General features: G+C 38.2%; 1 protein-coding gene across 1 annotated transcript in view; it reads left to right on the top strand.

Moving 5' to 3' along the window:
- FOCAD (focadhesin) overlaps positions 1-13,265 on the top strand; it is a 294,818-nt gene that overhangs the window by 43,004 nt on the left and 238,549 nt on the right. The window contains exon 5 of the mRNA XM_040238382.1: positions 12,168-12,272. Coding sequence (XP_040094316.1) covers positions 12,168-12,272 — 105 coding nt within the window. The remainder of the gene's footprint in view (positions 1-12,167; positions 12,273-13,265) is intronic.

The following is a 13,265-nucleotide window of genomic DNA, read 5'->3' as shown; positions in this document are numbered from 1 at the left end:
TGCTGACTGCTTCTGCGTGGTGTACTTTAATTTATTTCTTTGTATTTCCTATAAATTAAAAGTGTGCTCTAGAAATCTGATGAGATTTAAGTTCAATTTTTGTTACTGTTGAAGGGGAGTGTCTGAGGAGGGAAGACTTCTGCATAGATGGTAATCTGTTCTTCCATCCAAAGAACATAACAGCCCATTGTTTTCTCTTTTGGTGATGTTAGCTGTCCGTGCTTAATGGCTAGATCAATTAATTCATTAGGAGTTTCAAAATAGTGAGTTTCTAATTCTTTTTTTTGGCTTATTATTTGAAATATCGCTATAAAGAGAACTTTCCCCATATCTACTATCTATTTACCCAGTAGTACAGTTTGTATAGGAAAGGTAAGATATCTACCTGATTTTTTCTTTTTATTAGCTAAACTTCAGAATATCAGTTTTTAAAAACATCCATCAATGCTGAACAATTAGATTTTATTTTATAAAAATTACAGTGAGCTCATGGATTTAAACATAATTGATGTATTTCCATCCTCTGTCCCTTTTAAAACATTATATTTTGAGCCTTTATTATCTTTTCACTATTTTGAGTTTATTTTAGACTCACTCTTTTAGAAGCAGCTTGAGAGAGAGACAAGGTAAAGGGAGAGGGAGGAAGAAATTTTATTAGTTTCAAAAGTCCTATTGCTACTTAATGATTTTCATATATAACAAATGAATTAAGAGGGAAGAGGGTGAAAAAAATAGCATCCTCCAAAGACCCCTTTCAGCTGCTCTGATCTTAAGTCACTGCTGCTGCTGCTGCTAAGTCACTTCAGTTGTGTCCAACTCTGTGCGACCCCACAGACGGCAGCCCACCAGGCTCCACCGTCCCTGGGGTTCTCCAGGCAAGAACACTGGAGTGGGTTGCCATTTCCTTCTCCAATGCATGAAAGTGAAAAGTGAAAGTGAAGTCACTCAGTCGTGTCGGACTCTTCGTGACCCTATGGACTACAGACTACCAGGCTCCTCCGTCCATGGGATTTTCCAGGCAAGAGTACTGGAGTGGGTTGGCATTGCCTTCTCCGGATCTTAAGTCACAGGAACCATTTAATTCTCGTAAGATTCTCTTAGGTGTTAATTTATAGTGTGGTGAACTTGACTGCATGGTGGGCAGTCTTCAACATAGTAGTTAAAACTCTGTTGATTGTGCTGAATATTTCTTGTACTTTCCTTATTCTGTCAGGAGTCTTAAGTTGGTTTTAATGTTAAAGCTATGTGGCTTAAGATGTATTTTAAAACAAACAAACAAAAAACTCCCAACAAAAATCCCCTGCCTTCCTTCCCCAAACAGGGTTTTTTCATTGCTTGATAATGTAAAGGATATTATATTAATTTTATCTTCCCAGTATTTACGATTCCCTCATTTGCTAAGTGTGCAGTCCCAGAAAGGACTATACCCATAGCTAGTAATACATTCATGTTAGCCTATTTAGTAATAAACTAAGAACTTTGGGCTTCCTCAGTGGCTCAGCAGTAAAGAATCCACCTTCTGTGCAGGAGACGTGGGTTTGATCCCTGGCTTGGGAAAGATCCCCTGGAGGAGGAAATGGTAACCCCCTCCAGTATTCTTGCCTGAGAAATCCCATGGACAGAGGAGCCTGATGGGCTACAGTCCATGGGGTCGCAAAGAGTTGGACATGACTGAGCAACTGAGCATGCACACAAATAATGAACTTTATAATTATATAGATATAAGATACTGTAGTTTCAGTGTGCATATGTAAGATCACATAATTATAGAACTAGAAATTACCTTCAGAGGTCACTTCTGAATCCAAGCAAGACAATAACTTAGCTGTCTTCCATCCATCCACCTATTCATGTACTAATTAAACACTTATTGAGTATCTCTTATATGCCTGTACTGGATGCTGTGAGATCATGGTGAGGAAAGCAGATGTAGTCATTGCACTCATGATGTTTTTTGTTTAGAGAGATGCCATAATCACATAGTCGTACAATTATATCTTCAACTGCATTCAGACAGAGTAGCCTGTGCTGGTTGTGCCTTTAACGTGAGAGTTCGACCTTGTCATGAAGGTCAAGGAAGGCTTCCCTGATGAAGTGACTCAACATGAGACTGAGGCATGAATAAAATTTTATCTCGGGAAATAGAAGAGGATAGACTTTTCCAGTTATAAGAAGTAGCATGTGGCAGGTCCCTGTGGTGGGAGGGAGATGACTTCTTAGGAAGGCCTGAAAAATGCCAATGTTATGCAGAGAGTGGTTTGAGATGAAGCTGGGGATTAGGGTAGGAGTCAGACAATGCAGACCATGACTAGAGGATCTGGGTCTTTATCCTGAGTGCAGAGGGAGTCTGTTGAAGTGTTTGTATCTGCTGAGTATCAGTGATTCCAGAAGACCATTCTGGCTGCAGAGTGAACATAACATTGAAAGTGCTGGCTTGCTAGGCAGTTAGAGTGGTAATAGGGAGCTGGGTTTAGGTGGCTGTTACTACAGTTCAGGTGAGGGGTGATGGTTGCTGCCTGGAGTTGAAGGGAAATAGATGGATTTGTGAGATATGTAGGGGATGAAGCATTTGAGGTGGATTGAATATAAGAACGACTGAAGGGAATATATCAAAGGTGATTCCTTGATTTCTGGCTTCCCTGACAGGTAGATAGGAAACATTAGAAGACCAGATGTGTGGGAAGAGCATGAGTCTGGTTTTGGGCAAGTTGGTTTAAGGCGCAATTTAGACACCAAAGTGGGAATATCTAGTAGACAGTTGGATAAGCCTTTTTATGGTAGTGACATCCCCTGAACACATTGTGCTATGAACAAGTTAGTTGTAATATCTAATCAGATCTCTTCTGCATTGATTAAAGTCTTCTCTTGTATTTTTAAAATAACTTTCTGTGTATCTCATACACAGCCAGCCTGCTTGTCTCAGGGTTAATTTCAGATCATGATACTGTTCTCAGAAGTCAAATTAGCATGTTTTTATGTTGGTGCTAAACTGTGACTGAGGCAGGTTCTCAATAAATGATACTGAGCTATTTCATTGTTTATTTAAATCTCTGCTCATACTGTCTACCTAGGAGATGAGGTTTAATCTTCTATTTGTGTTCAGTGAGTCCCACCTCACCTTGAGATTATAAATTCCACCCCCGCTTTTTTCACTATTTAGGAAAATAGAAGTAATACATACTTTTTTGAAAACTCAAGCAATGGCACTTGCAGGTAGTGAAAGTAGTAAGTGGTAAAATTTTTCCTTTTTATCATTTTCTCTCTTTCTTTTCTTTTTAAAAATTCACTTTCTTGTTGGGCCCTGGTAGAACTAGGAAGTGACAGTACTAGAAAGGCTTAGGGCATGTAGGGTGGCTCAGAGGTTCCTCCAAATATTGATCTTTGTTTCCTCTAGAATAGAGGGAAAGTTGTTCAGTCCCTCAGTCATATCCAACTCTTTGCAACCCCATGGACTGCAGTATCCCAGGCTTGCCTGTCCTTCACCATCTCCTGGAACTTGCCCAAACTCATGTCCATTGAGTTGGCAACGCCATCCAACAATCTTGGGAAAGTTAGGGTGATCCAAAATCAGATCCAGGCACACAGGGTCAGGGACCAGCTAATTCCACTGAAACTGGAGCCCCGTTTCTAGACCTATAAAAAAAGCCCAAACTTAACTTATAGCCCCATACACTTCAAGTATTTTCAAATTGGATATTCTATTCATATGTATAGTGTTCTAAAACTTGTTTTTTTTCACTTAATATATGTTGGGACATCTTTTCATAGATGTGTTTGCATCTTTATTAATAGCTGCAAACTACTTTATATGATTATATCATATTTTATGGTATGATTTATTATAGTATTATATCTTATTGTAAATATTTCTCCTTTGTCAAATGTAGTCTTCTTCTTCCATTTCTTTATAACAAATGGATCTTCTTTTGGGTATATGTAAGGGTATTTCTATATGATAGGTGATTTTCTGGAGGGTGTGCCTCAAGGCTTTTGGAATCTTAGTTCCCTGACCTGGGATCAAACCCAGGGTCCCTGGCAGTGAGAGTGTGGAGTCTTAACTACTGGACCACCAGGGAATTCCCATGGTAGGTTTTTAGGAATGTAATTTATGGGGAAAAGACTGCATTTAAACTTTTTATGGATACTGCCAAATTGCCCTCCATAAAGTCTGAACAAATGTATGCTCAACGTGAAAATACTTATTCCCCATTCACTCATCCACACTGGATATTATGAATCTTACTCTTCTATGATCTGCTTATCTATATTCTCTGCTCACTTTTCTGTTATATGATTTGTTTTATTTTGTTGCTTAATTTTGTTTTGTGGATATTTGTCATATATGTAATATTTCATCTGTTTATCTCTCATGTTAATTTTATGTTTTTTTTTCCCCCCCAAACCCTTCCCCACTAACTTTGCTAAAGTGATCTGGAATATTTATGACAGGTCGTCTTCCTTTTTTTGTCTTTCATACACTTTCCCCTCCAAAACCTCTCTTAACGGTTGCTTTAATCTTTATAGTGACATTTGAAAAATATTAAAGACTGGATTGTAAATTCTTCTGGTATTCATTCTGACCAAAGTTTTTTTTTTTTTTTTTCCTCCACACTGAGTGGCTTGTGGCATCTTAGTTTCCTAACCAGGGATTGAACCCTCAATGAAAGCACTGTGTCCTACCCATTGGACCACCAAGGAATTCCCTGGTGACCAAAGTTCTTTGTATTTTGTATCTTTCAATCTATTCAGTTCTTTCTTGTACTTTATCTTAAAAGAAAAGTTTTCTTGGTATAATTCATTTATTAAAATCATTTTTATAAAGTGTACAATTCAGTGGGTTTTGGTATATTTACAAAGTTGTATAATCATTATACATTATCTTTTAACTGGAGAGCCTCTTTAAGAAAAACTTTCAGAGAATTATGTCTGAAAATTATTTCTTTTGTCTTCATACATTACACTTAGTCATTTTGGGAGGGTTAGATTTATTAAGTTATATAACAAAAGACTGGTTCCAAATAGGAAAAGGAGTACGTCAAGGCCGTATATTGTCACCCTGCTTATTTAACTTATATGCAGAGTACATCATGAGAAACGCTGGGCTGGAAGAAGCATAAGCTGGAATCAAGATTGCCGGGAGAACTATCAATAACCTCAGATATGCAGATGACACCACCCTTATGGCAGAAAGTGAAGAGGAACTAAAAAGCCTCTTGATGAAAGTGAAAGTGGAGAGTGAAAAAGTTGGCCTAAAGCTCAACATTCAGAAAACGAAGATCATGGCATCTGGTCCCATCACTTCATGAGAAATAGATGGGGAAACAGTGGAAACAGTGTCAGACTTTATTTTTGGGGCTCCAAAATCACTGCAGATGGTGACTGCAGCCATGAAATTAAAAGACGCTTACTCCTTGGAAGAAAAGTTATGACCAACCTAGAGAGCATATTGAAAAGCAGAGACATTACTTTGCCAACAAAGGTCCATCTAGTCAAGGCTATGGTTTTTCCAGTGGTCATGTATGGATGTGAGAGTTGGACTGTGGAGAAAGCTGAGTGCTGAAGAATTGATGCTTTTGAACTGTGGTGTTGGAGAAGATTTTTGAGAGTCCCTTGGGCTGCAAAGAGATCCAACTAGTCCATTCTGAAGGAGATCAGCCCTGGGATTTCTTTGGAGGGAATGATGCTGAAGCTGAAACTCCAGTACTTTGGCCACCTCATGTGAAGAGTTGACTCTTTGGAAAAGACCCTGGTGCTGGGAGGGGTTGGGGGCAGGAGGAGAAGGGGACGACAGAGGATGAGATGGCTGGATGGCATCACTGACTCGATGGACGTGAGTCTGAGTGAACTCCGGGAGTTGGTGATGGACAGGGAGGCCTGGCGTGCTGTGATTCATGGGGTCACAAAGAATCGGACACGACTGAGTGACTGAACTGAACTGAAACTTTCCCTCATAATTCCATATGCATCGCTTCATTTAGCATTGCAGATGAGAAATCTTATGCCAAATTAGATATGATGGCAGTCTAATAGTCTTTATTTTACAGATTTTATTTTATAACTGAAAGTTCATAGGATTTTTTTTTCTCACCTTTGGATTTGGGAAATGTTAGCAATTAATTTTTTCAAGACTTTTGCCTAGCACTTGGTAGCCCTTTCAATTTGAAGACTTTGAAATTTTCTTCTCTCCTTTCTTTGATATTACCTTCTCTAATGACTATGTTTTTTCTTTTATTATTTTGATTTTTAGCACTATTCAAATTGTTATAACCTCTTTCTGCAGTCATATAGAATTCAGTTACAGATTTTTAATTTATTGACTATGCCAAAGTCTTTGACTGTGTGGATCACAATAAACTGTGGGAAATTACCAATACCAGACCACCAGACCTGCCTCTTGAGAAACTTGTATGCAGGTCAGGAAGCAACAGTTAGAACTGGACATGGAACAATGGACTTGTTCCAAATTAGCAAAAGGAGTACGTCAAGGCTGTATATTGTCGCCCTGCTTATTTAACTTCTATGCAGAGTACATCATGAGAAACGCTGGGCTGGAAGAAGCACAAGCTAGAATCAAGATTGCTGGGAGAAATATCAATAACCTCAGATATGCAGAGAACACCACCCTTATGGCAGAAAGTGAAGAAGAACTAAGAGCCTCTTGATGAAAGTGAAAGAAGAGAGTGAAAAAGTTGGCTTAAAGCTCAACATTCAGAAAACTAAGATATTGGCATCTGGTCCCATCACTTCATGGCAAATAGATGGGGAAACAGTGGCTGACTTTATTTTTTGGGGCCCCCAAATCACTGCAGATGGTGATTGCAGCCATGAAATTAAAAGACTTACTCCTTGGAAAGAAGTTATGACCAACCTAGATAGCATATTAAAAAGCAGAGACATTACTTTGCCAACAAAGGTCCATCTAGTCAAGGCTATGGTTTTTCCAGTAGTCATGTATGGATGTGAGAGTTGGACTATAAAGAAAGCTGAACGCAGAAGAATTAATGCTTTTGAACTGTGGTGTTGGAGAAGACTCTTTAGAGTCCCTTGGACTGCAAGGAGATCTAACCAGTCCATCCTAAAGGAAATCAGTCCTGAATGTTCATTGGAAGGACTGATGTTGAAGCTGAAACTCCAGTGCTTTGGCCACCTGATGCATAGAGCTGACTCATTTGAAAAAACCCTGATGCTGGGAAAGATTGAGGGCAGGAGGAGAAGGGGACGACAGAGGATGAGATGGTTGGATGGTGTTGAGACCAGCTTGACAAGCAGGGTTTCCGAAAGCGCAATACAGCGAGAGAATGAGAAACCAGACACAAGAATTCAGAGAAAAACGAGGATCAGGGGACCAACACCACTCCAAGGTGAAGGTGCCAAAACTGAATCCAAGCCAGCTTTATTATACTTTCAGCTGTGAATGAAAGAATATGCATGGAATTAAACTATAACTCATGTAGCCTTCAGGGCCAAAGAACAAAATGATCATTAACCATTAAGTAATTAGGAAACAGTAATCAATAACAAATCAGCAACTATGGCTAATATTCTTATCTATAGATTTTCCACCAGATACATAAAACATGTGACTCTGAGATGCCAGTTGAGAAACAGTCTGGGGTCAGTTTTCTGACCCCAGGATCTATCTTGTTTTCAAGATTATGAACTAACTGTTCCCTCTGGACTTGTTCCAAGAGTCTCATGCCTTATAGCATCCAGTTAATCAATAATTATAAATTTCTTTTGAAGCCCTTACTGGGGCCTGCTTTTCTTTTATTCTTCCTGTCTCCTACAGGTTGGCATCACTGACTCAATGGACATGAGTTTGTGTAAACTCCAGGAGTTGGTGATGGACAGGGAGGCCTGGCGTGCTGTGGTTCATGGGGTTGCAAAGAGTCAGACACAACTGAGTGACTGAACTGAACTGAATTTTGTAACAACAAATCTCAGATGCAGAGTAACAATGGCTCGAAAACAAGAGAAAGAGGTTTTTGTGAAGAAAGATGGAAAATACTAGGATTTAGGCATTTATGACTTAACTGTAGTTAGTTTTAGGAATGTTCTAGGTTTTTGCATTCATGAACTCTGACACTTTTGTTGCACAACCTTACAAAGGGAGAAACATTGCAATCTTAACGGTATAAGTATTAGATTATTAATTTATTGAAAAAATAACCAGACACTTTACTGACACACTAATTTATTCTTTAAAACAACACAAGATTGAGTTTATTATGATTCTAAGTTGCTCAGATGAGGATGTTGGCATTAAGTGTCTTGCTCGTAGGCATTATGTGACTTGCCCAACATTTCCCAGTTAATTAGAATTAAAACAGGGATTTAAATGAAAATCTGAAACCATCCATCCCTCTCAGCCCACTTGAAATATTTAAAAATTTAAGAAATTATTCAACTGAATTTAAGGCAACTATGTTACTACTTGAATGTGTCTACACATGATTTATTGATGGGATCGTCTTTCAAAATTCATAATCTATTCATATTACACTCTTGCTTAAAATATAGTATGGGACTCAGTTATCCACATAGTAAAATCTCAGCCCACAAATAAAAGCAAGGTATAACATAAAGATTTTAAAAAGCTGAAAATTTACAGGCCACAGTGGTTCTTGGAAATGCCTTGAATTAAATGTACATAGAATGTATGTGTGTACTGCTTTCACAAAGAAGTGAGTGACTCCAGTTGGTTAAAAATCGTGTCTGTTATCTATCTTCTCTTAAACTATTCATATGACAAATAAATCGTTAGATAATGAAAACCAATTTAGTTTTATATACAAAAAGGGATTATTTAATGAATTCATATTTCATGGAAGAAATTCAGCCAGAAATTCAGTCAGTGCTGATCATTTAATATGAGTACCCTTTAAACTCATCGTTAGGCCCAGGGAGTGGTCTTATGAGGTTTCTAGGTGAGGTCTAGACTTTTTCCATCTCCATTTCATCCATATATAAATGGGGTTATTTTTAGCTGAAATCAGCTTTAAAGCCGATCGTCAGTTGCATAAACACTGAAGATGAGAAGACAAGGAAACTTCTGAACACATAGTGCTGCTCTCGCCAAGGCAAAAACCACAGTAGACCTCCGGTGATAGGTCTCAGTCAGACAGAGAAATCTGGAACTGCTCACTGACTCAGTGATGATTAGAATTTGTCTGTTAAACATACGAATAGCCCAGAGATTTCGTAGTCTTGTCAAAAATCTAGGCACTGGCTCAGGTCAGAGTTGTAGGGTTTTTGAAAGACTAACTTTCAAAAAGCAAGATTGTAGCACTGAGGCCTGATGAGTTAGCTTTTTCCAATTTGCATACTTGGAGGAATTGAATCCCCCTGAAGCTCCAAGGAGCTTCTGTGTGCCTGAGGTCAGACCTTCACACCCAGAATAGGTTCTTGATAAACCAGTGATAGAGTCAGTTGCAATCTCCATGCTGAAGGATCTCTAGATCTTGGTGAAGGAAAGTAAGCAGAGTTGTGAAGAGCTGGAGCATAGACTGGAAAATACCTTTTCTTAAAGTCCAGAGTCCTTAGCTGCAGGATGGGTCTCATTCTGTAAAAGTGAATGGTGTGAGGAATTGTAAAGAAGAAATTTATTCTGAATGTTTGGATGTGAAGATATCTTCTTCCTAAGCTATAGAGTAAGAGGACTCTAGAAACTCAAGAGTGTCAACAGAGAAGGCTCCTGGAAGAATCTGAGCAGTCCTGAGGGAAGAAATTAAGACAGAACCTCTGTTCCCAAGGGGATGCCATGCCATCAGACCTTTCTAAGACAACTGTACTTCCCACTAGTTTTTTAAAAATTTGCTTTTTAATTTTCACTGAGTCACAGTGGGCCGTATTTTTAGTGAAAGCAAAGTGGAATTGACGCAACACCAATATAGGGTGTGTGAGAAAAGCTGAACCTTGGTTTGACATACAGCAAAGAACACATAGGAAAGAGAATCTTAGGGAACAGGCTTATGCAGTGCTGAGACGTCGCTCTTCACCAGAGGATCCACATAGGAGAGAAACCATGTTTGTGTGCTGCCTGTCACAAAACACTCATTCATGAATGTACACTGCATGTTCATAAGAGGAGCCACGTGGAAAAGAAAACATACTGTTGTGTAGATTGTGGGAAATGCTTCAGCTGCAAGAAAAACCTCACTGCTCACCAAAGAATCTACTTAGGAAACAAACCGTGAGTGTCTTTAGCAGTACTGTGAAATAGAAATATATTCTGAGCCACAAGTGTGAACCACATATATAATTCAAAATTTTCTAGTAGCCACATTAAAAAGAAAAAAGAAACCAGTGGTATTAACTTTAATAATCTATTTTGTGTAACCTCATATATCAAAAATATGTATGTAATCAAGATGTAATCAATATAAAAAACTACATATGATATTTTGCAGTCTTTTTGTGTTCTCAGTCTTTTTTTTTAAAGTATATTTTATTCCTCTTGTTTATTTATTTTTACCTTTGCTGGGTCTTCCCTGATGTGTGGGCTTTCTCTAGTTGTCACGAGTGAGGGCTACTTTTCTTGCTGGGCTTGGGCTTCCCACCGCATTCTCTTATTGTGGCGCACGGGCTTAGTTGCTCTGTGGCATATGGGATCTTCCTGGACCAGGGATCAAACTCAAGACTCCCACACTGGCAGGCGGGTTTTAACCACTGGATCACCAGTGAAGCCCCTAAGTCTTTAAAATACGACATGTAGTTTACACTACAGCACATCCCAGAGTGGATTAGCCATGTTACAAATGCTCAGTAGCCATGTGTGTCCATTGGCTGCTGTATTGGACAGCATGGCCAAACCATTTACCAGTTGTAAAACTTTAAATGCCATAAAAGAGTACACTAAATAACATCTCACATAATTGCCCTAAATGACTTTTATTAATTAAGTCCAGGTCTTGTCCTAGCCCTACGGTAAAGTTAACAGTGATTTCTAGATAGTAATGACATAATACATGTTAAGCACTTAAGAGAGTACTTAGCTTACAATAGATGCTCCATAATTATTAACAGCTATGATTTAAAAAAATTTTTTTTTCATTTAGCAAATAATCTTTATTTCTAAGATTTCTTTCTCATTCCCAGGGAGAATCTTACTTTAAAGAGATCAGGCTCATTTGTGACAACGTGGATGAACCTGGAGGGCATTGTGCTAAGTGAAATAACCCAGACAGAGGAAGATAAATACCATATGGTACCACTTATATGTGGAATCTAAAAAAAGAAATTGAACAGTTAGAAGCAGAGTAGAATGGTGGTTGCCAGGGGCGGGTAGGAGAAATGGGGAGATGTTGGTCAAAAGATACAAGCTTCTAGTTATGATTAAGTTCTGAGGATCTAATGTACAGCATAGTAACTAAAGTCAACATGTATTGTGTACTTGAAATTTGCTAAGAGTATTTAGCATTTTATCCAAAAAAATGAAAACTAAAAAGTAACTATGTGAGGTGATATATGTGTTAATTAACTTGATTATGGCAACCATTTTAAAATGCACATGTAAATCATTTTGTAAACATTACATTACAGTTGTTTTTGTTAGTTTTACCTCATGAAAGCTGAAATAAAATCCTATTTAATAGTTAGAAAACATTAGTAACAGGAAAAAACTTTAAAAAGCAGGCCATTTTTTCTGATTTATTATCCTGCTGCTTCTTACAGAGAATAAGGAGAAAACTTAAATTTCTATTCCCTGCTCCCATTAACTTTGTTTTAATGGGAGTTATTTGCTCTGATTGGTCCCCTGGCCCACTTTTTTTTTTTTTTTAGTGGCCATTCCATTTCTTCTGTCTCATTATTTTTCATGGTCTGCTAATATTTATAAATGAAGGACTTGATTATTCAGGGTGGGTAATTGATGTGGTCACTGCCTGCAATTATGTGGGCTAATGTTTACTTTTCCCTGATTGATTTTTCCCCCAAGTATATGCAGTGAAGTGACAGATAGGTTGGTAGTTTGATTCTTTGGCTTCACTTCTCCTTTCATTGGGAGCTTGCAGGCCTCTTGGCTATGCTATGGAATAAGCTAGGTGTATGTGGATGGCTACTGTTCTGTGTGGGTGGCAAGTATTCAACTATTCAAGAGTGGTAGGATTAAGTACCTGAGTAGACTGTTCACTTTATAACATTTGACATGCTATTATATTTCTTTACAGGAATACACATGGCTTGATAAAAGCCATTATGAAACTATTACAAATGCAAGCTGTTAAGGAAGGACACAGTGGGGAGAAGAATATTCAGGATATATATAATATTAGGTAAGCCTTTTCTCCTTTCTTTTGAAACTTTTGTTTAGTGAATTGTTAAATAAGTTATGAATTAAGACATGCTAATTCATTAAGAATTAGTTATATTTAAGTTCACAGAGACTGTGAGTCTTAACCTCTCAGGAAGTTAGTATTTCCAACACTCAGGATTGAGATAGAATTGACTACCGTATGCTGAGTATCATCACTGTGGCTTTCAGGTTGCTCCCTTGGAATTGGAATCTTTTGTCTGAAATTCAAGCCATTCATTTTGATCTGGGGTATAGAATCATTTTCCCAATACTGTGAAAACTGAGGAGTTCATTGAACAAATGTATTAAAAGCAGGAAGGTAAACTTCCTCACTATAAAAAGTAACGGGACTAGCCAAGGGTTATTCCCCAAGGCAGGGTCAGTAATTTACAGCATTGATTTGCCTTTTTGTTGTTGTTACCTATATAGGGCTTCTCTGGTGGCTCAGAGGGTAAAGAATCTGCATGCAATGCAGGAGACCATAGAATGTAACATGGTGTATATAAATATATATATATATAAACATATATATATAGCAATATATATATAAATATATATATATACAGCAGTAGTTCCAGTGAAATGCATTGAATTTTATGGGAGAGTTTGGGCAAGGGAAGGCATACTTACTTGTGAAGGTGACCTTAACCATTGCTTTAAAGGTCCTAGAAAGTTATTTCATAAAAGAGGGGCTCCCACTTAGTAGAGGATGCCAGAAGATGTCCCATAATCAGTGTATACTGTCCTAGAAAATCTGTTCAGTGATGCATCTAGAATATACCTTTTATAAAGAATGAACGCGTGGCACCTTAAACAAGGGCACTGGTTCTGGAGGAAAATGACTTACGTAGGCTGTGCTGATCCAGTAGGGAAAGTGACCATACCTGGGACTTGTCATTGGCTGGAGCAAATAAAACCTGCAGTTTCAAGCATTTGACACCACTGCTATCAGAAGCCGTGAGTGCCTCTTCTA

The sequence above is a fragment of the Oryx dammah genome, unplaced genomic scaffold (assembly GCF_014754425.2).
Source record: "Oryx dammah isolate SB20612 unplaced genomic scaffold, SCBI_Odam_1.1 HiC_scaffold_1, whole genome shotgun sequence".
NCBI lineage: Eukaryota > Metazoa > Chordata > Mammalia > Artiodactyla > Bovidae > Oryx > Oryx dammah.
Note: the sequence above shows the minus strand (reverse complement) of the source record. Positions and strands in the feature narration are given on the sequence as shown.